At 38.9% G+C, this 27,589-nt stretch overlaps 1 protein-coding gene across 2 annotated transcripts in view; it reads left to right on the top strand.

The window, feature by feature from the left end:
- The first annotated feature begins 13,034 nt into the window (after positions 1-13,034).
- RSBN1L (round spermatid basic protein 1 like) overlaps positions 13,035-27,589 on the top strand; it is a 74,505-nt gene continuing 59,950 nt past the window's right edge. Inside the window, exon 1 of one of the 2 annotated variants that reach the window (XM_061582136.1) lies at positions 13,035-14,066. In XM_061582136.1, coding sequence (XP_061438120.1) covers positions 13,415-14,066 — 652 coding nt within the window. In that variant the 5' untranslated portion in view covers positions 13,035-13,414. The remainder of the gene's footprint in view (positions 14,067-27,589) is intronic. The other variant, XM_061582135.1, reaches the window with a different exon arrangement.

A 27,589-nucleotide genomic window follows, 5' to 3' on the forward strand; every position in this document is an offset into this window, starting at 1 on the left:
AATACCCAGACTAAACAATGTTAATTCTTAACTACAGTAAGTGAAAAAAATCAACCTTCTTAAACTAGGGCTGGACGTTAGCTCTCATTTCCCCAAGATAAATCAAAGTTTGCTTTGACTCAGACAACACATGCTGCAGGAATCTAATATGGAATCAAAAGCTTACAAATTCTCCACTGCTGCACAGGTTCAGCAAGGAGGCAGAGAGAAGTGTATAAGCCTGGGAAGAGTTGGGCTTGTTCTTATAACACTTGTCACAGCTTGTCAGCTCTACACTGCATCAGCAGTGTCAGGGGGGGCTGGAAATTCCTGGGTCTTTGGCAGGGAAGGAAAGTCCTTAGCCAGCAGTCGGGTTGTAAATCTGCCAGGCCTAGCCGAAGCGTACTTGCCGAGTCAGAAGTCCAGAAGCGAGGTCAGTGGAGGTCTGGGATCAATTGCCAAGGAGGTTAATCAAAGAGATGCTGCAGGGAAACTAGGTCTACACAAAGCCACGCCTGACATTGCAGTCAGCAACAAGCTGCAGCCAAGGTGTGCCTTATAAAGAGCAGGATGGACAGCAGGTGTGAGCCCTCAGCATTTGGGCCTTAAGGAGACAGGCCTGCCTCTCTTCTGCCTGACCTTCTGCTGTCTACGTTCTGCAGGTGAGGGGGGAGTATCCTGTTCACTGTCTGTGTCTGGCTGCAGGGCCTCTGCTGTCCCTGGGGTGCTCTGCAGCTGAGGGGCAGAAGGAGCTGGATTCTCAGGAGGCTCCTCCGTGTCTCCTGCTGCTCCTGGGTCTGCTGCTGTTACTCCCGAGTCGTCCTCATCTGAGGAGTCCTCTGACGGGGCCATGACACAGCTGAATCAACCTGTTCTTGGAAACTTGTTTATCAACTTCACTGTGTAACATATGATGCATCGCTATTCTACCAGCAGCTTCCAAGTTTAATGTGATGCACCTGTAATTTGTTGCTTTTCTTTACTTTGATACATTTCCCCCTTCAAGCTCTTGTTTATCACCTTATAGATTCTGTTGTAAACAGTAGGCAAAATATCTTCCGATTGTCTCATTTAGTTAAATTCTTGAACAGTCATATGAGGTATCTTTTTGAGCATCTTAAACATAGCAACGTATTCAATGGACAAACCAGAATACAAACATGTTGAGTCAGATGGCCTTTATGTGTTGAGGACAGAAAGAACAGGTGGCAGAACTATGGTGTGTTGATTTATTATAGTTATTTTAAAGTAAATAGAAAATGAATGCTTTAGCAATTCTAAGAAAGCTTAGAAGTTCAACTTCCTTAATATCGTGTGTGTGTGTATACGAAAGACATAACTGCAATTATATAAGACTAACCTTTTCCTTTCCTCTTTCTCATTAAAACTAGGAGCCACTGGACTGAAAAAGCAACATTGACAACCCGCCTGATTATGAATTATGTTGAACTTATCCTAAGACTTTGAATAATAATTCAGTGATACTGTTCCTTTGTTTACTCCAAAATAAATCCTACAGAGTTCAATGGGACTTGTGCCTGGTATCGGTGCCTTAATTTCAAATGAAAATGTTTTTATATAACAGTTATTGCCTGAAGCGCTATTGAATTGTGCAAGGGGGACATTTATGTTCTTAAACATATCTATACAAATGGCATCTCAGCCTGTTTTATTTTTATGTAAATAGGGTTTTATTTTGAAAAGAATTAAAATATCACTTAACTCCTACACTGGGCAGTTGTGTATTTCCTACATTAGGTGCAGTTGCTATCAGAAAAGTCACCCACTGATACCAGTTCAGCTAAGTTTGGCAAACAGACATGAAACCTCTTTTTCTGCCACTTTTAAAGTTATGAGTGTCTGCCAAGTGAGAAAATGTAGTCAAATTAACAGCCAAAATCAGCTTAGCTACATGTCCTCTTGCCTCTTTTTCTTTAAGCATTTTACTGTCTTTAAAAAACAAAACAAAAAATACACCTTTAACCTCTTAACTGTTCCAGTATCCATGCTGTTAACAGTCAACTGTTTACATATTCTGTTTCTCACCATAATCTAAATCCATCAATACTGCCAAACTATTCAGTAATGTGTGAACGTTTAATAACACGCAGTTTACATAAATACAACTGTTTTGGAAAATCAAGATACATATTGGCATAATAAGCACTGTGGGAAGTTAGTGTGCCACTAATGAATTATTTAATATTTTAATCTACAATTATTTTATGGAGATAGGATTCCCCCATCTCTACAACTGCTGGCTTGTCTAATATAAACTGCCAAAGCACCTCTGGATAACAGTTAAAGGAATATGTTTAGGAGTACAACTACAGATGTGAAAAATGGGACAAAAATGGACTGCCTTCAAGTCGATCCTGACTTATGGCGACCCTATGATACAGGGTTTTCATGGTAAGCAGTATTCAGAGGGGGTTTACCATTGCCTCCCTTTGAGGTTACCTCCCCAGCTGGCTAGGGCCTGCTCACCTTGCCACAGCTGCACAAACCAGCCCCTTCCTTGTCCGCAACTGCCAGCTGGGGGGCAACTGGGCTCCTTGGGACTGTGCAGCTTGCCCACAGCTGCACAGGTGGCAGGGCACGTAACCCCTGAGCCACTCACTGTGGGGGTGATCTTTAGCTGGCCCTTGATACCTAGGAGACACGAGCGGGGATTTGAACTCACACCAGGCTCTCCTCCCCACTGTGCTATAGCAGCTGTTTAGAGATGTGAAGACCTGCAAACAACCTGTTTTTCCCCATAGCCTTTTTTCCTGAAAAATTGGACAAAAATGAAGAAAAAATGGATTATGGAATGTTTTGTTTTAACATGATGAATAAAATGTTTCATTGAATCTTGGTCCCCCCCTTTTCTCAGTTCTTTTTATGGGAATGGATGCTTTATGTCTGTTTGACACTGTGGAAGACTAGCAGAGACATAAATAGTTTTCTTTGTTATTAATGTTGATGGTTTCTTATTGCCTGTTCATAAACTGGCAAAATGAGAGGTTCCTTACAGTTCAGGTTCTTGTAGATCCATTTGTTACAAAAAAAGTAAAAATTTAAAAAAGTAAATTCAATATAATTGTTTGAATAAAATGTACTTCTAATATACCAAATGTGATAGTATTATGCCAAACCAATTTGTACATAATTACATTTGATGTTCCTGAAGTAACAAAGTGACTTTCAACCTGTAAAAAGTGCTAATACTGCATTTTTTCAATTTTTCCAACAATTTCCATTTTTTTCTGAAACAAATGGGAAAAAGTGTTTTTCCCCATGACTTCAAATTTTCTGGGAAGTTTACATCTCTAAATATAGCCTTTCATGGAAGATCAAGAATTGTACATAGAAACAAATGGGAAGAGGATATGGACTGCCTTCAAGTTGATCCCGACTTATGGCTACCCTATGAATAGGATTTTTATGGTAAGCGGTATTCAGAGGGAGTTTACCATTGTCTCCCTCTGAGGCTAGTCCTCCCCAGCTGGCTAAGGCCTGCTCAGCTTGCTACAGTTGCACAAGCCACCCCTTCGTTGTCCACAACTGCCAGCAACTGGGCTCAACAACTGGGCTCCTTGGGACTATGCAGTTTGCCCTTGGCTGCACAGGTGGCAGGGCACATAACCTCTGAGCCACTCACTGTGGGGCTGATCGTTAGCTGGCCCTTTATACCCATGAGACGTGTGGATCTGAACTCACAGACTCTGGACTCCCAGCCAGGCTCTCCTCCCCCCTGTGCTATACTAGCTGTTGGGAAGAGAATACATCCCAGTCTATTTGTGGTCCCTTGTCTTGGTAACGTATACTATGTTCGTTAACTCAGCAGCTTTTGATGTGTTACATTAGCATCTATTTTTGTACATATGCTGCTTGATTCATGTATAAAAATGCATATCTGATCTGTTGGATGGCACATTAAGTCAAACCACGTTACTGAAAACATATACTTCAACGTGGCTTAGTAAATGTGTCCAAGAAACACTTCTCCAGTTTTCTACCAGTGGAGGCAGATAGGTACATTTACTGACAGGATCTTTCTTTCTTAGGGTGTACTCTTTAGCTAGGTTACGACTGTAAACATATTTGAAACATTGAGGAGAAAAAGTATTTACAGGGGTGCAATAATATATCAAGGGCCTAAATAAGTAATGAGGAGGTGGTGACCCTCCAGCAATATTGTTGGATTCTGAATACCATCAACCCCAGCCAGTAAGGACAATTGTCGAGAGTTATGGAACTGTCTAGCAACATTTGAAGGGCTACAGATTTCCCATTCCTGTTCTAAACACTACTGGGCTGCTACCAACAGTGGGTGACTGTCAAAAAATATTTTAAATATTTTTAAATGATTGCAAATACAAGTATTACTAGGCCTGCTATTTCTTCCTGTAAAAGTTATACATTCCCACAACCAAATGCAACGTTTAGCAGGCTTTACTGCTTTATAACATCTCTATTCCTGATTTTTGTACAGGTTTACAGCAGGAACACTTGCAACCCCAGCCAACACTATAAAGAAGCCAGGAACAGTTCTATGGTAACAATACCAATAACAATTGAACTAGGATAGGAAAATCAGAGATAGCTTTTGGGTAGAGGTAGAATTATACACCCCATAGAGAAATTAACATGGAATATAACTATAACCTCCACATTCTGCAATATACTGACTAGAGCATGTGAATTCCAATTCACAGAAGCTTTACTTAATAGATATTTTCTTAACAGCTAGTCTATTAAAAATGTGACAGAAGAAGAAATAAAGGTAGGTATTTGGAATTCTAGCAAAGCATTCATCAGAGGACAATTTATTAGCAAGAGTATATATTTGAAGAGGAAAGGGAATAAAATTAGGTAAGGATACACTGAAGAGAGAGGCTTCAGAAAGAACGTAAGAAAAAGAATACAAAGGAAACAAAAAAGGCAAGGAAACAACCAAAGTTGAGTGAAGATGATTTATTTATTGTTTGGCTTATATCCCGCCCTTCCTCCCAGTAGGAGCTCAGTGCTGCAAACAAAAGCACTAAAAACACTTTAAACTATCATTAAAAAAGACTTTAAAATACGTTAAAACAAAACAACTTTAAAAACATTTTTAAAAAGCTTTCAAGTCATCTTTTTAAAAAAGGTTAAACACATTGTTAAAAAAAAGTTTAAAAACATATTAAAAAGCAATTCCAACACAGACTCAGACTGGGATAAGGTCTCAGCTTAAAAGACTTGTTGAAAGAGGAAGGTCTTCAATAGGCGCTAAAAGGTAACAGAGATGCATGTATCTAATATTTAAAGGGAGGGAATTCCACAGGGTAGGTGCTGCCACACTAAAGGTCCATTTCCTATGTTGTGCAGAAAGGACCTCCTGATAATATGGTATCTGCAGGAGGTCCCAGCCTGCAGAGCGCAGTGATCAACTGGGTATATAAGGGGTAAGACGGTCTTTCAGGTATCCTGGTCCCAAGCTGTATTGGGCCTTGTACACCAAGATTAGAACCTTGAATGTGGCCCGGTAGCAAATGGGCAGCCAGTGCAATTCTTTCAGCAGCAGGGTGACATGTTGGTGATACCCTGCCCCAATGAGCAGTCTCACCGCTGCATTTTGCACCAGCTGCAGCTTCCGGACCAACCTCAAGAGCAGGCCCAACATAGAGTGCATTACTTTAATTGAGTGTAGAGGTTACCAGTGTGTGGATGTGATGCCCCTGTAAATGTTGTACAGTAATTATGGTGTCAGTTTTGTAGGGTAAATATGGTAAGTAGAGTGAGTGAGGGGGGGAGTGCATGTGTTGCAATGCTGAGGAATGCTGAGTTGTGATTGGCTGAGCGTCTTGGGTGATTGAAGGTGGGGTTAGTTGGTTGTTGGTTCTGGGTTTTGGAGGAGTGGATTTGTGTTTAGGCAGGGAGTGAGGCAGGTTTTAGGACTAAGATTTATAAAGAGAAAACTATTATATGTAACCACACACATGTTGACTGAACTAAAGTAATCTTGTTTATTCCTTGTCTTAATAAATAGTTTTGGTTTAACAACATGCCTGATCCTTGTCTAGGGTATTACAGACCAGAAGGGTGGGCAGAGCAAATACCAAATTAGGAACAGTATCAATGGTGACAGAGGTGAAGGGATAGTGTAACAGCAACAGGCATCCAAAGCAACCCAGGGCTGTAATCTTTAAAGGCAGAAAGATACAGGGAGGTTGTAGCCTGGAAGTGCACCCAGACACTACGTAGCAATCTGAGGAGGAGACTAAGGCACAGTCGCAGGACAGTATCATGTTAGTGTCAGGTGGTGGTGCCTAGTAGTGGGATCATGAGACACCTGTCCTGGGGTCATTGTGAGACATCCATTGTAAGATCAGACCCAGAGTAGGGGTCTGACAGTGGACAGGCTATTCCGGTCCAGAAACGGCTGCAGTTGTCTTACAAGCCGAAGCTGGTAAAAGGCACTCCTAGCCATGGAGGTCAAAGATGGATCCAGGAGCACCCCCAGACTATGGACCTGCTCTTTCAGAGGGAGTACAACCCCATCCAAAGCAGGCAACTGACCAATTATCCGAACTCAGGAACCACCAACCCACAGTGCCTCCCTCTTGCTAGGATTCAAATTCAGTTTATTGGCCCTCATCCAGCCCACCAACGAGTCCAGGCAGCAGTCCAGGGTTGCATGGCCTCTCCCAATTCAGATGTTACAGAGAAATAGAGCTGGGTATCATCAGTGTACTACTGACACCTCGCTCCAAATCTCCTGATGACCGCTCCCAAGGGCTTCATTTAGATGTTAAACAGCATGGGGACAAGATGGTACCCTGCGGCACCCCACAGCACAACTGCCAGGGGACTGAAAGATAATCACCCAATGCTATTCTCTGAAAATGACCTTGGAGATAGGATCGGAACCACTCTAAAACAATGCCTCCAATACCCATCTCACCAAGTCAGCCCAGAAGGATACCATGGTCAATGGTATCAAAAGCCACTGAGAGATCGAGTAACAGGGTCGCATTCCCCGTCCTTCTCCCGATAAATGTCATCCATCAGGGTGACCAAGGCCAATTCAGTCCCATAACCAGGCCTGAACCCAGACTGGGATGGGACAAGATAATCTGTTTCATCCAAGAGTACTTGCAATTGATGCGCCACAAGCCTCTCAATCACCTTTCCTAAGAAGGGGGTATTTGCAACTGGTCGGTAATTGTCGCAGACCAATGGGTCCAGGGTGGGCGTTTTCAGGAGTGGTCAGATCACAACCTCTTTCAGGGCTGCTGGAACTACTCTCTCCTAAGATGCATTGATCACACCCTGGATCCACTCAGTCAAACTCGCTCAGCAAGCTTTAATAAGCCAAGAAGGGCAAGGGTCTAGAGGACATGTTGTTGGCTGCATCATCGCAAGCACCTTGTCTACGTCATCAGGCCACATCAACTGAAACTGTTCCAAGAAGTTGCAGCAGATGTTGCACTGGACACCTCATTGGGGACTACAGTGCGGATGGGGCATCAAGACTGCTATGGAGGAGAGCAACTTTACCCTCAAAGTGCCTCCAAACAATTCACAGTGGGCCTCTAAAGGGCCTAAAACTCCACTGCCTGGAGTTGATGTCAACAGACTCCTGACAATATGGAAAAGCTCCACTCGATGGCTACTTGAGGATGCGATGGAGGTAGAGAAGTGGGCCTTCTTTGCCATCCTCACTGCCGCACAGTAGGAATGGTTATGATGTTTTACTTGTGCCCAATCAGCCTCATAGCATGTCTTTCGCTACTTGTGCTCTAGCCATCGTCCAACCTGTTTCATTGCCCTTGGCTCACTGGTGTACCAAGGTGCAAACTGGGTTCCACAATGCCAGAGAGGGTGCTTGGGAGCAACCGTGTCAAGAGCCCAATGCGCCTCGCTGTTCCACAGCGTGACAATGGTTTCAGCAGGGTCACCTGCTCTATCTACTGGGAACTCCCCTAGGGCATTCAGGAATCCAGTGGATTCCATAAATCTCAGGGAGTGGACCATCTTAATCTGTCCACCTCCCCTGCAGGGAAGGATCGGAGCCAGAAGTCTAAACTTCACCAGGAAGTGGTCTGACCACAACAATGGGGTGACATCCACCCCCTATCTCCAGACCACCCCTTCCTAAGTTACATGGAAAGAGATACAAACAGGGAGGAAGTAAGATCAGCCATTAACCATCTAAATATCAGGAAAACACTACGTCTTGACAGGTTATAGCAGAATTTAGTAAGGAAGTTGCCAATATAGAAACCCTACTCATAGATGCATTAAATGCAATTCATTAGAACAGACATTTTCCACAAGAATGGAACACTGGAAAGATATAGTTAATACATAGAAAGGGAAAAGATAAAGATGTTAGATCTTACAAGCCTGTTACCTTATTGAATTTTGACTACAAAATTTTAATTAAAATATCAGCAACTAGACTGAATAAAGTAAATGATAAATATATAAACAAAGATCAAACTCCTTTCATTCAAGGAAGATCTATAAAGATGAATGTGAGGAGGGTGCTTTGCATTTTGGCATATAAAAAGTACTGGCAGCGTGCTTACGCCAAGATGTGGGAAAAGCATGTGACAGACTGGAGTGGGCTTTTTGAACAAACGTTTGGAGAGTTATAGATTTGGAGGAAAATTCCACAGATTGATCAATATAATATATAAAAAGTAAACAACAGTGATGAGGAGTAATGGTATGCATTCTTCTATCCTGTCTCCAAGTAGGGGTGGAAGACAGGGTTGCCCACTGGTAAGGGCACCCTGTGCTTTGGTGCTGGACCCCTTGGCATGGATGATTAGACAAGATAATGAAATTAAAGGTATAAAAAGAGCAGGCATGTAGCACAAAATCAGTATATCCCTGTGATATGGCAATTTAAGCTGGAAAAAACTAAAAAGAAATTCAACAAAAATGAGCTATTGAAGACATATTGGATATGAGGAAAATGAAAATGACAGCTGATAAAAGATGGTGCAATAAAATAAAATATTTGGGCGTTACTATTTTATTTATTTATTTATTATTTTATTTATACCCTGCCCTTCCTTCCAGCAGGAGCCCATTTACAGGGAATCCATCAGATCTATATAAGAATAATTCTCTTCCATTGCAGAAATGCATTTTAATCTTGAGGAATGGTGGGAAATGGATGTGTATGATGGGAAGAACCAATCTGGTAAAAATAAATGTCCTATTATTAGTTTATATACTGCTTACATACCAGAATGGATTCCTACCTAGGATAATACATCTGTTCCAAACTTTACCAGTTTCACTCAGATTTAAAATTACGTAAGAGGGGCAAGAAATGATATCCAACTTTATCTGGCTAGGAAAGAAAGTGAGAATAATGTAATAGGAAGAGAAGATTATTATGGGAATAATAATTATTATGGGAAGATTGGGAATTGCTAATTTAGAAAAAGTAGTACAAAGCAGGTATGTTGACATGTGTGGTGCGATGAATAAAGAAGGAAAGTCAATATTTTAGGCTTGTGGAGCAGCACACAGTGCATACAAATATTTGCAATATGTTACAGATTTCTAAGAACATGGAAAAAAGCTGCAACAGAGAAAGTTATTATCAATGTGGGTCTAAAGATATGGTATAAATAAGAAATTTCTAGCACCTATAACTTCACCAATAGCACCCATAATAGAAGATGAGAGATTCAATCTTGATGAACACTTAGGTGACTTTAAAATCTGGCATGAAAGAGGCATGAGTTACTAGAAAGACTGGAAGAACACATAAGAGGTGAAGGAACAAATGGTAATAACGCCATACATTTATCAATATATACAAAAAAGAATGGTTGTTTTCAACTTTATACCAGGTAATAAAAAACAAACATTCAGAGATAAAGCATAGGTATATGACAAATAGGAGAGATTTGCAAAGGGCAATTTCAGAGGAAGTATAAAAATACCTATTTGGAGTAGAAACCAATTCCATGATAGCCATGGAATTAGGAAGAAAATAAAATGACAATGATGATGTAATGGCATTTGCAGCCTTTAGAAAAGGAGAATAAACGTAAACAGAAAGTGTCAGTTCTGTGATGAGACAAAAGGAGATTTCATACATATATGAGGGAAATCTAGATATTTGGGAGTATGGCGATATTACTATTATTTGATTTATATCCCGCCCTTCCTCCCAACAGGAGCCCAGGCCAACAAACAAAAGTACTACAAACATTAAAACATCATAAAAACAAACTTTAATGTGTTTTAACACATTAAAACAAAACATCTTCAAAAATGTTAGTTAAAAAAGCTTTCAAAACATCTTCTAAGATTAAAAACATTTTTTTAAAAAAAGGGTTAAGAACATATTAAAAAGCAATTCCAATACAGATGCAGACTGGGATAGGTCTCAACTTAAAAGGCTTGCTGAAAGAGGAAAGTCTTCAATAGGAGCCGAAAAGATAACAGAGATGGTGCCTGTCTAATACTTAAGGGGAATTCCACAGGGTGGGTGCTGCCACACTAAAGGTTTGTTTCCTATGTTGTGCAGAACAGACCTCCTGATAAGATGGTATCTGCAGGAGGCCCACACCTGCAGAGCGCAGTGATCGATTGGGTATATAAGGGATAAGACAGTCTTTCCGGTATCCTGGTCCCAAGCTGATATTAATTATAAATATTTGGATTAAGCTTGACAAATGATCCACTAATGTGTTTGTTAAATTACACCAATGACCCAAGAATATCAAAGAACAATAGTATCCAAGTGTTGTATATTTTATCAATAGTCAGGATTATGTATGGAAAATATGGAAGCATTGTGAGAAAGCAAGAAAGATGGAATTAATCAGAAATATTTGGGAACAAAAACAAAATGCTAAAAACCAAGGAACCTATTATACAGGAAAATTGGAAAGCTGAAGGCCAATCATGCAACACACTAAAAAGAGTAGTCAGAGTAAAAGGAACTGGGATAGATTACATGTTGACACAAAGCAAGCAAACACAAATATTACTTTTAAACAATATTCAAATATTAATTAATAATTATGGTTTTACAAGTATATGATATTTTATCTAGTTCTTAATATTCATAACACACTGGAAATCTAGGAGTTTTAAAAATGTTTAAACACATACATTTTATTTATAAAAGTATTTATACACTACCCTCTCACAAAACATCAGAGTAGTGTATATCATAAAACATTTACAATGAATACAAAACAATCATTAAAATGATGGGCTACTCCAGAGACATTTTAAATCAGGTAATTTAAATAGGAACAGGCCTATCTGCACAAAAAAGTCTTCAGGAGACACCTGAAAGTCAAAAGTGAGGATGTGTGCTGAATCTTCGCTACAGATATATACACACATATTTATATATTTTGTAACTGCATAACAACAGTGATAAAGAAAAACAACAACAGAATTCCTCCTTGAAGGGGACAGGGGAAGAATACATCACTGTACCTAATACTTAACCACTGTTGTTACAAGAACAAAAGGAGGCAACTAGTCTGCCTTCAGCTATCTTCAGTATGTAACTAATTTGGATTTGTGTTGTCACACAAATTTTACAGCACAACTTTATGCATGCCTGCTCAAATGTAAGTCCCACTGTATTACTCCCAGGTAAGTGTTCCTAGGACTGTAGCCTTACAGCACCATCCTATGCATATCTCACCTCTACCCTGAGGAAAGCCAGTCTCTCCCCTTCAACTTCAGTCCTCCCTTCTCTTCAGCCTCAGCTCCCCCAATGCAGTATGTGGGATGATGTTTACATTAGAAATCAGAAGAAGACTAGGACTGGGGAGGGCAGCTATGAGAGAACTAGAAAAGGTCCTCAAATGCAAAGATGCATCACTGAACACTAAAGTCAGCATCATTCAGACCATGGTATCCCCAATCTCTGTGCATGGATGTGAAAGTTGGACAGTGAAAAAAGAGAAAAATAAACTCATGAAATGTGGTGTTGGAGGAGAGCTTTGTGCATACCACGGACTGTGAAAAAGACAAATAATTGGGTGTTAGAACAAATTAAACCAGAACTATCACTAGAAGCTAAAATGATGAAAAAGAGGTTATTGTAGTTTGGACACATAATGAAAATACATGATACACTAGAAAAGACAATAATGCTGGGAAAAACAGAAGGGAGTAGAAAAAGAGGAAGACCGAACAAGATGAACTGATTCCATAAAGGAAGCCACAGACCTGAACATACAAGATCTGAACAGGGTGGTTTATAACAGATGCTATTGGATGCCGCTGATTCATAGGGTCGCCATGACTCATAATCAACCTGAAGGCATATAACAACAACAAACCTGTGGGTCTCCAGATGTTACTGGACTACAACTCCCATCATCCCTGACCACTGGCTATGCTGGCTGGGGCTGATGGGACCAGAGTCCACTAACATTTGGCGGGCCAGTTTCCCAACCCTATCTTACAGGGTTGTTGGAAGGATTACAACTTAATTGAACACAGGGTGTACATGTGCCATGTATTTTAGCATTGTCTCTACTCAGTGGGCCTTAATCTTAGGTAAATGCACACAGGATTGCAGCCTTAGACTTTAACCTTATATAACTCTCCATAAACGTATATATACATGTTTCTAGTAATAAAACACATTGTTTCTGGATGATAATAAAAACATACAGTTTTCACATAGGCACCATCTTAGGAGGGGCATTATCTGGAGTGCGAGAAAAGGGGGAATGCCTCTTCTAAGATGGCTGCCGCCCACAGCCTTATACATTCAACCATTAAAAATAATTTTTTAACAAGTGTGCTTCCCGGATAATCGGAAATACTTTTTGGGGTGACCAAAAGATTTGTCTACTCGACTACTCTAACCAGTTAAGCGTTGCACCCCTCGTCTAAACATTACCCAGTGTTTAAGGAGTAATCAGGGAAGAACTGTGCTGTACTCAGAACAACAAAGTAGTCTGTTAACGGTCCGGAAGCAACTTAACCACCATGGAGGAGAAAGAAATCAAATTCGTCACAGCTGTTGGTGAAGAAATACAGACACAAAACCACCTCCACCTCCGCGCCCTCGCCGACAACTTCTTCTCCAAGACGACATCCCCTGGGCAGCCAGTCACCTTTCCAGGTTTGCCGCCTTCCTTTACCGCCCCTGAACCGCCTTAAGTAACATAAGGAATCCATAACAGGCTCCGGCTCGCCTGACCTCTTCTTTCTAACTGCGCCACTCGCGGTAGCTGCTGTGGAAAAGCAACCAGGCAGCAGCGACCCATTTCCCTTTTCAAACTTCATTCGGCCATTGGCGCCTTTCTTTGTCTGTTCAATGCTAGCCCTGTTTCTATTGGGAGGGGGAAGCAGCGCTCGCAGGCAGCGGTCCCGCCTTCCTTCTTCCTCCTCCCCCTACCACCCCGGCTCTCTCAAGTGACTAGCGCTGAGAGGTAAATACAAGTAGCATCTCAAAATGGCGGAGTCACCGAGTCCTGTACGAGGTGCGATGGTAGCGCCGCTGCCGCAGCCGGAATCCTTCGCTTCAAACCTGGCAGCGGACAGTAGGGCCTCTCCGCGTGGCTTCCAGCCAGCCGCCAAGCGCATGAAGGGAACAGAAGAGCGGGGCCTCAAGGGGCCTAGGCGCGTTAACGGCGAGGGCGGCGGCAGTAACAGGCAGCAGCAGCAGCAGCAACCGCCGCACATACCAGTGGCTCCAACCCCGGCAGGTCACGGAAGCCCTGCTGTGTGGAGCTTCACAGCGTTCTCTTCGGGAGTTGGCGGCGGCAACAGCACAACCAGCGGCGGGTCCTTCGTTTTCCCGCCTCAATTGCCCCACAAGTTGCTGTTGCCGCCGCCCTCTTCTCACTCCCATTGCTGCCTCGCCGCAGGCGTTGATGGAGGCGGCAGTAATAGTACCAGCACTAGTGCCAGTCGCAGCAGCAAGACCAAGAGGCCCAAGGAAAAACGGGACAAGGAGAAGAGGAAACTTGGGTCCCTGCCTGTGTCGGCAATGGTGGGAGGAGGCGGCGTCGGCCTGAGCGCGACTGGCCGGGAGGAAAACGGCGACGTGAAAATGCTGCTCCTGCAACAGCAGCCGCCGCACCACCGCCACCACAACCAGGAAGGTGAGCGGCGTGACCCCTTTGGAGGCAGTGGTAGGCCCATCACGGGGGCCAGGCAGGCTTCAGGTGGCAGCAGGAGTTAGACAACAGCCGGGGGGGGGTTGGGTAGCAAGGGAAGATGGTAGGGCTGGCGGGGAAATGGCCTAGCTACTGCGCTGATTCCTTGGGGCTCCCCGAAAGGCTGCCGGGTAAAGGGAGCAGGAAATGGTTGTTCTCTGCCTGGCCGCACATGGAATAAACACGTTGACTTGTTAGTCGTGTCTCTCCTGTATATAGTTGTCCTGCATCTCCAGGGCTGGCCCCTTTCTCTTGTATTGGTTATCTATAGGGGCTACATCTGGGAATGATTTAAGGCTGGTGGACCCTAGTGGTTATCGGCAGGGTAGTGATGTATACACTTTGTAGGAAAAGCGGGAGCAGCGGCGCTGTCTTGCGGCTCCTGTCAAAAAGGGGGTGTGGAAACGGCTATTGCCTCAGGTGGAAAGTGCCAGAGGCTTTAGGCATTCAGACCGATTACGGAAGTAAGGGTGCCTAGTAGTGGATTCAGACTGGGATCTCACAATGAGATGTCTTCTTCCCTTCAAGTTGAAATTAAATTTTGATTGGGCATTAAGTATAAATCTTTATGAATTAAGTGAGAGGCTTAATTTAGTAATAGGGCTAATATTGATAGATCATGGCCTGTGGTAGATATGAATCTATGTCTGAAGATAGTTAGTCCAAGCATACTGCAGCCATGTAAACAATCTGAACATTTTAAAATATGTACATAAGTTTAAATGTTGTTGTGACCTTAAAACTAGAAATGGATGACTTGTTTTTCTTAGCATATACAGTTTCAGCTATATTGCAGTTACCTAAGGATTATGGAAACTGCTTGTAAAACTGTTGTAAACTTGATTGTGAATCAGAGTACCCTTAAAATTCTAATGGGATGATCGTATAAAAGCTGTTTGATATAAACTCTAGGCACAGTCCTATTGAACATCATGATGTGTCTGAGCTGGATAGAATGCAGATGGCAGTGAAGTTTACAGGGAAGCTAGCCACACTTGTTTGCCAATAATTTGTGCATAAAACTTTGCCTAATTGACCTTGCCATACTTGCAACATTACTGGCCTCCACTAGGTAATGATGCCACTGAGAATTCTACTTCTTTACTCCAGTACAGGAAACTTAGGCAGCTTGGCTGAATCTGTACAACTGAACCTTGCATCTCCTGTAGACTTCACGGGAAGAAATGGGGTGTGGTAGGGAAAGTGTTAGTTGGCAGGATTGCCTCGTTACCTTGTATTGCAAGTCTGCAAGTCAAAAACAGGAGTGGTGTCAAGGGAGAGCATCATAGTACAGTTTAAAAACAAACGTGCATATCCTCTTTCACATATGCAACTGGCAATAATACCAAATATACCACATAACCATACAGTTAATGTTTGATACAATAGCAGCTGAACGGATTGATACATTTGATATCAACTAAGTGATGCAGATGCAATCAGGATTTTAGTAGCATCAGTCTTAGCTGGATTACAGGAATGGCCTGCCTTTCTCAGAAGTACAGGAAGCAGAATTCAGTGTGAGGGTGGGGAACATCAGGTCCAGGATCCAAATGCAGCCCTCCCTGTCTCTTTATCTGACTCAGGGAACTTTCCCCAGGGCACACCCCTTATTGGTCCTGCTTTGCACTCTGAGTGTCTGGTTGGCTGGAATGTGCCTTTGAATTCTGATGATCCTTCTTGTATGCCTGGATGAAGAGTACAGAGGTGTGTGCGCAAACAGTAGCGTACTGTACAAATGTAAAACTTGCCCACTTTTGTGTTTGGCCCCACCTATCACTGTCATGTGGCCCTCAGACTGAAAAGGTTCCACATCTCTGTGTTTGAAAGTCTTAATTGTTGTGCTGCAAGGAATATGTATAGTTCCAGAACAGTGCTGAACTGATATGGATACATGTCAAAGATTAATGCCTTGTGATGATAAACATTGCAAAGATGCACTTAACAGCTCAGCCCTGTTCATTCAAGGGGTCTGTAGGGATCTGTGGAATTTCTGGATTGCACTAAAAGGAAATCAGCTGTGTTGAACAAAAACATTTACTGAGAAGTAAGTCTTGCTGAGCTCGTGGGATTTACTCTTAAGTATACATTTGATTGCAGCCTTAGAGGCTTCAGTTCATTGACAGTTAATTATTGTGGAATGCTGAGTTTTACTTATATCCTTAAATCTCCATCCAAGTGTTTGTGCAAGCCTTTAGATTTGACAGTGAGGGAAATCCTTGTCAAATGATATGCTTCCCCCTAACACCTATTGTAAATAGTCTTTGATCTTTTTATTAGGATCTCTATAACACTGGACTGTGATGCTGTTCAGTGTTAACAAATCTAAGATAAAGTCCACATAGAGTGAAATAACTCAGGTGAAACTTGAGGACCAAACTAAATGTGAAGGGTTATCCACATTTATTCATTCATGTGCTGCTGTCTTCATGTATAAGGTGGGGTGGGGAGTTTGTTTGCAGGGGTCAGTAGAGTGAAACAATTCACATTTTATATTACTTTGTTATGTGAAGCACTTTTGCAGCCCATCTCTGATGGCAGACTGGGGAGAAAACTGCTTGATGCAATGGAGCACAACAAAGTAAGGCAGGGAAGGCTTTGGCTCCTCTCACCTGTATGCTCCTTTCATGTAAAAATAGATACCACTGCTGAACTTCCCGGAAGGAGTGCTGGCTGGTGGTCGTCTCTGAGTGAGCTCTATCTCAGAGGAAGCTTATTTCAGTTAAAAGCCAGTCAACAGGAATTTTTGACTGGTGTAAATGTTCTCCAAGATAAAAGGGGAACCGAAGAGATTATCCACGGAACTCCATCGAGCTGTAGATTGCTAGATTTGATCAGGAATCCCCCTGAGATAAGAAGGCATTTCTAGCAGCGGAAGACAGAGTCTGGATTTCCAACAGGCTGTGCTGAAAGTAAGCGAGACTTTTTTTCTTTCTCTTTTAAAAACGTTTTTAACGAGCTAGCCTCCTTCTGTCTAAATCTTATCAAATAACTTAAATTACTATCGTAAAAGAGACTTGTTTACGGATCGGCAACTCAGAAACTTGGGTGACTCACACTTTTTTCGTATTATACAAAGCTAAGGAAGAAGGGAGCAATTCAAAGAACCTGCTTTATTTTTTATGACAAAAAGCTGGCTTAAAGCTGGAATTACAAAGATTAAATGGATAAGAGGCAACTTATTAGATAAGATGATTTGATTATTTGAAGGAAATATATCTGAGAATATTTTTTTTATTTTTTTTTATTTTGGGTTAAAAAATTTTTTTTTGAACGAATCTGCTGTTCGTGTATCTTACTAACTGCTGGATGCTGAGAACTGGATTTGTTTTACATTCCTGAATCTGCTGGAGATAAGAACTGTGTTGGTTAAACAGGCCTGGAATATTAACTTTTTTGTTGCTGGGAGAAAAGAAACTGTTTGCCTCTACATTGGCTAATAATAGAAAAGGTTTTTTTTCCCCCAAGAATGACAACTAGGAAAGCAGCCAAAGTTTTGGAGCGAAGAGTTTCAATTGATACACAGGAAGGGATCGACATGTTCCAGAAAATTATGGAGGGATTTAGTGATTTTAAACAAGAGTTGAAACAAGAGTTGAAACAGGACAGACAACAACTTAAAGATGAATTTTGCAATATGAAAAAGGATTTTAAAGATTTACAAGATCATATTAAAACAGAAGTGGGTGAGATTAAAAATAACATTGGGCAATTAACACAGGATGTAAAAAATGTTAAAGATAAGGTGCAAACCTTAGAGAATAGAATAGATATTACAAATATGGAATTGGAAAAAAATTTGGACTATATTGCTGTTATGGAACTTAGAGATAAAGAACATTGCTTGAGATTCCGTGCAATTCCTGAGGAAACAGGTGAAGATATCAGAGAGAAAATTGTTAATGTTTTGGCAAAATCCTTCGACAGGAACGAAGATCGGATGGAATTTGAAATAGACAAAGTTTATAGAATTAATTCCAGATATGCAACAATAAAAAAAATCCCAAGAGATGTGCTTGTTTATTTTTTAAAAAAGAGGACCAGAGATATGGTTTTGCAACATCATTTTAACAATGTCTTCAAAATTGACGGTAAAGAAATACAGGTGATGAAGGAAATTCCTGTTAGGCTTCTACGTAAGAGAAAAGATTACGTTTTCTTCACAGAAAAACTTAAACAATGTAAAATTCAATTTAGATGGGATGTTCCAGAGGGAGTGATTTTTACATTTAGACAACAGAAGTATCGATTAAATACTGTTCAAAAAGCAAGGGATTTCTTGAGAAAAGCTTCAAAAGACATGGAAGAAGATAAACTCAAAGATATGGACATAATTCCTGGGAAACAAAGTCAACAGAAACAGGTAGAGGAAGAAAAGGATGATGATGGATCAAAGGGAGCAACAGGCACAGACTTTTCTAAAATACATGCTTGAAAATGGATTACAAATATCTAACTTGGAATATAAATGGAGCTAATTCGTCGCAGAAGAGAAAAAGTATTTCATTATTTGAAAAAATTAAAATTGGATATAATTTGTTTACAAGAAACTCATATTAAGAAGAAAGATTCTAAATATTTAATTTGTAAAAATTTGGGTGAAGAATTTATTTCGGCAGGATTCAAAAAAAAATGGTGTGGTTCTTTATATTAATTCACAATTGTCTCCTAAATTGATATTATTGGATGATAGTAGCAGATTTGTGGGAGTTGAAATCACCATTCAGGGTACAAAAATTTTGATAGTGGGCATTTATGCTCCTAATGAAGATAAAACAAGGTTTTATACTGGACTTATGGAAAAATTATCAGAGTTTGCATATGATCATTGGTGTGTCATGGGTGATTGGAATGGGGTAATTTCACCAAAAATGGATAGACTTTCTGAGAAAAATATTAAAGAGACACAGGGCAAATTGCCGAAGATCTGTTTCGAATTGATGGAAAATTTAGAATTGGTGGATGCTTGGAGATATATAAATGACAATGCAAAGGAATTTACTTATTTTTCAGAAAGACATAAAACATTTTCGAGGATTGATATGATTTGGATGTCTAAAAATTTAGTGAAAGGTATTTCCAAGATGGATGTGTTACCAAAAACCTTTTCGGATCATAATCCAGTGATATTGACTTAAAAAAAAAAATCTTGGATTTAGATGGAGACTAAATGAATCTTTATTACAGAATGATGAAATAGTGCAGGAATGTAAGAAGAAATTAAAAGAGTTTTTTGAACACAATTTACATAAAGGAACAGATGAAAATATTGTTTGGGATACAAATAAAGCATTTATGAGGGGATATTTTATTAAATGTAATTCTGAATTAAAAAAGAAGAAACAACAGAAAATGCAATTGATCTTGGAAGAAATAAAACAAAAAGAGGAAGAATTGAAAGAGAATCCAACTAAAGCTTCTACTGTAAATCAAATTAAAATGTTACAGAAACAAGTGTCAATGTTGACAGTTAGAGAAATTGAAAGGAAATTAAATTTTGCTAAACAAAGGAGTTTTGAATTTGCAAATAAACCGGGGAAATTGTTAGCATATAAATTAAGAAAAGAACGACAAAAAAATCTTATTTTAAAGATACAAGAAGGAGATGAGATGTTGACAGACAATTTAAAAATCCAAAGGGTTTTCCATCAATATTATTCAGCTTTGTACAAGTGTCAGGAAATTCCCTCAGAAAAAATAGAAGAGTATATATCCAAACAGAATTTGCCTAAAATTACAGATCTTCAGAGACAAGCTATTAATGGGCCTATTACGTCAAGAGAAATATCTGAGGCTATAAGTAAAATTAAATTAGGAAAGGCGCCAGGACCGGATGGACTATCAGCAATGTATTACAAATGCTTGGAGGAGGAACTTTTATTACCTTTACAGTATACAATGAATTCTATTTTACAAGAGGGGAAGATACCGGATAGTTGGAAAAATGGCAATATAACATTAATACCTAAAGAGGAGCAGGATTTAACCAAAACAAAAAATTATCGGCCAATATCTTTATTGAATAATGACTATAAAATTTTTACAATGATTTTGGCAGAAAGAATGAAAATAATATTGCAACAATTTATTCAGGAAGATCAAACGGGGTTTTTACCTAAAAGACAATTACGTGATAACGTCAGGAATGTTTTGAATGTGTTGGAATATCTAGAACACCGAAATGACATACAAGCTGCTTCGATTTTCTTGGATGCTGAGAAAGCATTTGATAATTTGAATTGGAAATTTATGTTTAAGGTTCTAGAGCAAATGGACTTTGGAGTTAATTTTATAAAATGGATCAGATCGATTTATACATCACAGAAGGCACAGATAATTGTCAATGGGAATTTAACGGACTCATGTGAAATACAAAAGGGTACAAGACAGGGATGTCCATTGTCCCCCCTTCTATTTATTCTGGTTTTAGAAGTGCTGCTTAGAGACATAAGGCAGGACAAAAGGATTTCGGGAATAAAGATAAAAAAAGAGGAATATAAATTGAGAGCATTTGCTGATGACTTGATAATTGTATTAGAAAATCCCTTGGAAGGAATCAAAGTATTGATGGATAAACTAGAAGAATTTGGACCATTAGCAGGATTATTTATTTATTTATTTATTATTTCAATTTATATACCGCCCTTAGCAGAATAGCTCTCAGGGTGGTGAACAAACAAGATAAAATACAATATATCATAATAAAAACATATACAAACAAACAACAAAAAACACTACAAAAACACAATACGACAAAAATTAAAAATACGGATAAAAAGATTAAAATGGTTAAGAAAATTAAAATGCCTGGGAGCATAAAAAGGTCTTTACCTGGCACCGAAAAGATAAAAGTGTAGGCGCCAGGTGTACCTCTTCGGGGAGGCTGTTCCACAACTCAGGGGCCACCACAGAAAAGGCCCTAGATCTAGTAACCACCCTCCGGGCTTCCCGATGGGTTGGTACCCGGAGGAGGGCCTTAGATTCTGAATGAAGTGAACGGGTAGGTTCGTATCGAGAGAGGCGTTCCACAAGGTATTGAGGTCCCACGCCTCAAGATCAATAATCAAAAAACGAAGATGTTGGTGAAAAATTTATCTTTAAGAGATCAAAAAGAGTTAATGGAGAAGATAGATTTTAAAATAGAAGAAAAGGTGAAATATTTAGGTATCATTATGACAAATAAAAATTCAAAGTTGTTTCATAATAATTATGAAAAACTATGGACAGAGATTAAGAAAGATTTGTTAAAATGGGATAAATTACAGTTGTCATTAATGGGTAGAATATCTGTAATAAAAATGAATGTATTGCCGAGAATGATGTTTCTATTTCAAACAATACCTGTCATATCCTCTGATCTACCTTTCAAACAATGGCAAAAAGATATTTCTAAATTGTTTGGCAGGGGAAAAAACCAAGAGTTAAATTTAAATTATTACAAGATGCCAAAGAAAGAGGAGGGCTGGGATTACCAAATTTGAGACTTTATTTTGCTGCTTGTTGCTTAGTCTGGATAAAGGAATGGATTCTATTGAGGAATAAAAGATTATTGGATTTGGAGGATCACAACCTGAAGTGGGGATGGCATGGATATCTATGGTATGATAAAGTAAAAGTGAATGTGGATTTTAATAATCATTTTATAAAACGTCCTTTGTTGAATATATGGAATAAATACAAAACAAGGTTTTTTTTGAAAATACCACTATGTGTTTCAAGTCAAGAAGCATTTTATAGAAGAGAAATGGCTGGAAAAGAGAAATGGTTAACTTACCAAGAACTATTAGAAAATGTGCATGGTGAATATATAATGAAAGAGAGAGAACAACTAATAAAGGAAGGATATAGTTCACAATGGTTTGCCTATTTACAATTGTTAGAAAGATTTAAAATGGACAAGAAATTGTATGGGTTTGAAATAAATAAATCTGATTTTGAAATAGGTTTGTGTACAAATGATGAATGTATAATTGCAAAAATGTATAAATTTTTATTAAAAATGGACATGGAAGAAGAACAAGTAAAAGTGTATGGTTAAGTGGGCAAAAAATTTTGGTTATAATATACAAATGGATCAATGGGAAAATATGTGGAAAAAAGGTTTGAAATTTACATTATGTTATAATCTTAAAGAAAATTTTTATAAAATGATGTATCGTTGGTATATGACTCCAGAAAAGTTGTCAAAAATGTATAGTAATGTTTCTAATGTATGTTGGAAATGTAAACAACAAGAAGGATCTTTTTATCATATGTGGTGGTCGTGTAAACAGGCAAAATTATTTTGGGCACAGATAGGTAGGATGATGCAAAAAATCTTAAAGATAAATATTCAGTCAAAGCCAGAATTTTTTTTATTGGGTTTTATGGATAAACAAAAGGAAAAGAAATATGGAAGAATAATATTATATATGATCACGGCAGCAAGATTACTATATGCACAAAAGTGGAAAATGGAATCGATACCAACAATGGAAGAATGGCTATTGAAATTAATGGACTTAGTTGAGATGGACAAATTGACATGTCTTATTAGAGAAAAATCGACAGATACATTTCTTAAGGAATGGAAGCCTCTTTTCGACTTTTTGTTGAAAGAAAAAAATGAAATGATGATAATGGGATTTGATGATTAATTAAGATAGACTTTGGAATAAAGTGAATCGTATGTTTTAGGAGACAGGTTTGATATATATTATATACTTATAGCTGATCTGTAACAAATCGGAAGTCAAGTTTTTCTTTTTCTTTTATTTTTTTGTATTGTTTTTGTTGTATTTGTATTTGTTTTATAAAAATTTGAATAATAAAAAAAAATACTATAAAAAAAAATAGATACCACTGCCCTGCTGCTGCTTCATGTGTGAAATGGGCAGACATGAACAAAAGCCATATGGCTGCCCTGTCACATGTAGCTTCACCCTGAGATTTCAGTTGTAAAACTAGGTAGATATTTGCCTTTTCAAAGCACTGCTTGACGTCATATTTGTTTCAGTACACAACAGTAAGCCCTTCACTTCTGTAATTTACTAAGAATGCTTCCATATTTTTATTTTTAGAGCTATAGGTATCCTGTTTTTCTTTTTAAATGGCTGGGCTAGAGCAATTTTGAGACACAGTATCACAGGTTCTCCAAGCCTATAGCACAAATAAGTATTACATCTAGTTAAACAACGAAGTTTCTGTAAACTGGAAAATAATTGATAGGAGAGAGTATCGCCTCTATCATGTTGTTGGTAAAGTAACTGTGTAGAAATTCAGTCTAGTAAAAAAAATTAATTGAGGCTGATCTGCTAATCACACCAATATGGAAAATGATATTGTACTATTTCTAATCAATGCAGTGTTCCCATTTACAGTTTTCAGATTTATAACAAATAGTTTATAGTTAGTGTGGTGTAGTAGATTGTGTTGAACTTGGACTGAACAGAAGCAGGTTCAGCCATGAAGTTTACTAGGTGACCTTGTGCCAGTCATAATATCTCAACTTAACCTACCTCATAGAGTTTAGTGTGTGTCCTCAGAGCACTAAAAATGTAAATGTATATTCCCTTCATTGCACTTTCAAATGGAGTTATAAATGTGTTTTGTATTGGGAATGGTTGCTGCTAGAGAGTGGACAAGGACCTGGTTCCAGTGGGCATACACCTGTGCTCCATTCAAGCCTAGGGGTACTGCTTCAGGAACTCAAACTCTAGAATAGTGTAGGGGTGCTGCTTGCTGCTGCTGTATTTCTAATCTAACTTTTCCTTCCTTGCCTAGCAGATGAATGGCTCCTGATGATGTGGAAGGGAGAGAGAGTTGTGCTCATACCCCGCCAATTAGTCTCTTGGTGGAAATTTCTAATTGCCCAAGTGACTTCTTGTACAGAAATCCTCTGTAAACTTGTGTCTTACCTGAAGAAGGTGTGATAAATATTGGTTCAAATCTACACTTTAAGTTACTAGTTACTGGTGAATTGATTTTATAACCCTTCAGAATCCTTTTCAAGAAAAGTGTTAACTGTTATAGAGCTTTTCTAATGCAGGAGCAAAGAAACAGAACTGAAATCTACATAGCTGGGAAATGCAGAATACAGCTAGTTTTAATATGAACAGCCAGTGTACCATTTCTCTGCCGCCGCCTTCTCCCCGCCACCTTGAGATGCGGATAGATTTGATCATGCTACTGATACGTCATAAGAGGTAGATGTTGTCATAGTTAATAGACAAGGTTACAATTTAACTTGAGAGAGCTGCTGTTTTCATATTGTGTCTCATAGAGTGGAATTTAAGGTGTCATAGCTGTTAATTTTAGGATTATTGGAACAATTCTATATTTTGTAGCATTTAATGAGAACACTGCTTTTCTGTTATCACTGAATGTATATTGGACTTAAATGCTCAAGGTCAGTGGTTCCTCAACTTTTTCTCCCATGGACCAATTAAAAATTGCTGAGGGTCTGGATGGACGACTAAATGATTTTTCTGCCTGCTATAGCAATTGTAATGTGCTGTGTGATTTTAAATTGTATTTTTATTGCTGCTTTTATATTGTATGAAAATTTGCATTCCAAGGGATTCAAATTGTAATGCAATACAAATATAATAAATAAAAGTAATAAAATACAATTAATATGGATATTTAATACAGATATGCCATGGCCCACAGTTTGGGAACCCCCTCTCTAGGTTACTGGAAGAGCTAACACCTACATGAATGTCTTCCCAATCTGGGCTGAAGCCTTGGTTCTTGTCTTTGAAAAGGATGGGTAAGGTGTTAGCTCAGAAGTTAAAGTGTTGGTTTGAAAGTGCAGGTTGATGAATGCTGCTTACCACAGTTACCTAGTGTTTGCTTCTTATCCCACACTGAGTTGAGTGAACAAATCAGCATGAGCTATAAAAACAAAAGGTTTCTAAAGCTTAATGAATTGCCCTGTTGTTGCCCAGGGAACAAGAAAAACATTTGTGATGTGAATATTGTATGGGTACTTAGCTGTAGGCTTTATCTATTTATATAATTTTAGCAAAAGTCTAGGTTTGTTTTAAAATGTTCTGTGATCACTGATGGATAGTCTTAACGTTACAAGAGTCCAGTCTATACTTGCCCCTGAGATTTGGAATTCAGGATGATCCAATATATGTTAATGAGTTTGTGGTGAAATGACTTGTGTAGAGCTTTTGATTTTTCAAGCTATGACTTGGAAACTCATTGTCTTGCCTCTTTGTTTAGGCGATTTAATAATTACTAGTTTTAGTTGTAAGTTAATATTTATGATATTCAGACAAATAACATATGAATGCTGGGCAGCTTCCAATACAAATTAAATACAAAATAAGATCATAAAGCCATAGAAATGAATGGCAATACAGCATAAAACCAGCAGCAGGAAATAATATCAGTATGACAATATTTTCTTTTTAAGAAAAAAATAAGTAGTGCAAAACCTTGAAGCAGTTTGCTTGGACTCTTGAAACAGCTCACAGAGCTGGCCTGGTATTGGCTTTTATTTGGTCTTGTCTTTCTGCTGGTGTACCAGCAGATTCCTTTTTGATGTCTTCAGGGCTTGAACTATTCAAATGCATTAAGGGTCTACAGAGGTGGTTGTTACAAGTAATTTCTGTGAAAGAACTTGCGAGTTTGGTTCTTGTGATGACACAAACTGCTGGGCTGGGTATATACTTAAAAACATCCTGTACCTAAATTTGTAGCATATGTCCACGTGTTTGAGACACTGTTTTGCACATGACTTTGATTGGTAGACCTCAGGGTTCTACTAAAAACAAAGTAGATCCTGGAAGCTCGAAGTCTGCCCACCTCCGGTATAAGACATACGGGCAGCGCTTTTTTGATTAAAAAAAAAAAGGGAGAGGTAGGTGCCGGTACTGTTTTCAGATTTGACTTTGAATGTGTTGAATACTGCTTTTTGAAGCAATGCAAGTCAAATAATATTTGCTAGAAACATAGACATGTTAATAAACTGAACTTGTGCAAAATAAAACTAAGCCTACAATCCTGTGTGCACTTTTTGTTGTGTGCCTTCAAGTCGATTACAACTTATGGTGACCCTATGAATCAGTGACCTCCAAGAGCATCTGTCATGAACCACCCTGTTCAGATCTTGTAAGTAAAACTCTTTAAATATTATGGGACTTACTTCTGAGAAAATATTCTAGTTAGTATATTTAATGCGAAAAGTCAGTATTTACAACATGAATAATGGAACCTTCTTCATGTAATCATTAGAAACATCTATAGGAAAATAATAGTTTATTATTAAATTTGATCATTCTCTTTAAAATACAGGTCTAAATTGTAATATGCAAGGTAAGAATTAGACATGGATACTCTAGTACAAACCAACACATTTGATGAGCGCTAACTTAAAGGAAAACCTCTTATAAGTGGTATTTAACTCCACATACTCCCAAGTACTATTTACCCAAATATGTTGGACATCTGCTGGAGATTTCAGTCTTCTCATGATGAAATATTTTACACACCTTTTGGCTTTGTCTAAAAATTAAACAATCTTGAAAAGAGATCTTTTCTAATACTCACAATTAGGGGATATTGTCTATTGGATCCTGGAATAATTCTACAAATTGTTTAAAAGAGTAAATAGGAATGGCAAATTTACAATAAATCCTCAGCTTTATTGGTAGGTATAAAAATACTTGCTGCTAATTGTTGTTGTTGCTATATGCCTTCAGGTCGATTATGACTTATCGCCACCCTATGAATTAGCAACCTCCAATAGTCTCTGTTATAAACCACCCTGTTCATACCTTGTAAGTTCAGGTCTGTGGCTTCCTTTATGGAATCAATCCATCTCTTGTTTGATCTTCCTCTTTTTCTACTCCCTTCTGTTTTGCCCAGCATTGTTGTCTTTTCTAGTGAATCATGTCTTCTCATTACATGTCCAAAGTATGATAACCTCAGTTTCATCATTTTAGCTTCTAGTGACAGTTCTGGTTTAATTTGTTCTAACACCCAATTATTTGTCTTTTTCGCAGTCCATGGTATCCACTAAACTCTCCTCCAACACCACATTTCAAATGAGTTGATTTTTCTCTTATCTGCTTTTTTCATTGTCCAACTTTCACATCCATACATAGAGATCGGGAATACCATGGTCCAAATGATCCTGACTTTAGCGTTCAGTGATACATCTTTGCATTTGAGGACCTTTTCTAGTTCTCTCATAGCTGCCCTCCCCAGTCCTAGCCTTCTTCTGATTTCTTGACTATTGTCTCCATTTTGGTTAATGACTGTGCCAAGGTATTGATAATCCTTGACAAGTTCAATATCCTCATTATCAACTTGAAGTTACATGAATATTCTGTTGTCATTACTTTAGTCTTCTTGACGTTCAGCTGTAGTCCTGCTTTTGTGCTTTTCTCTTTAACTGCATGCGTTTCAAATCATTACTGGTTTCTGCTAGTAGTATGGTATTGTCTGCCTATCTTAAATTATTGATATTTCTCTCT

Source organism: Rhineura floridana, chromosome 8 (genome assembly GCF_030035675.1).
Source record: "Rhineura floridana isolate rRhiFlo1 chromosome 8, rRhiFlo1.hap2, whole genome shotgun sequence".
In the NCBI taxonomy this organism is placed as follows: domain Eukaryota; kingdom Metazoa; phylum Chordata; class Lepidosauria; order Squamata; family Rhineuridae; genus Rhineura; species Rhineura floridana.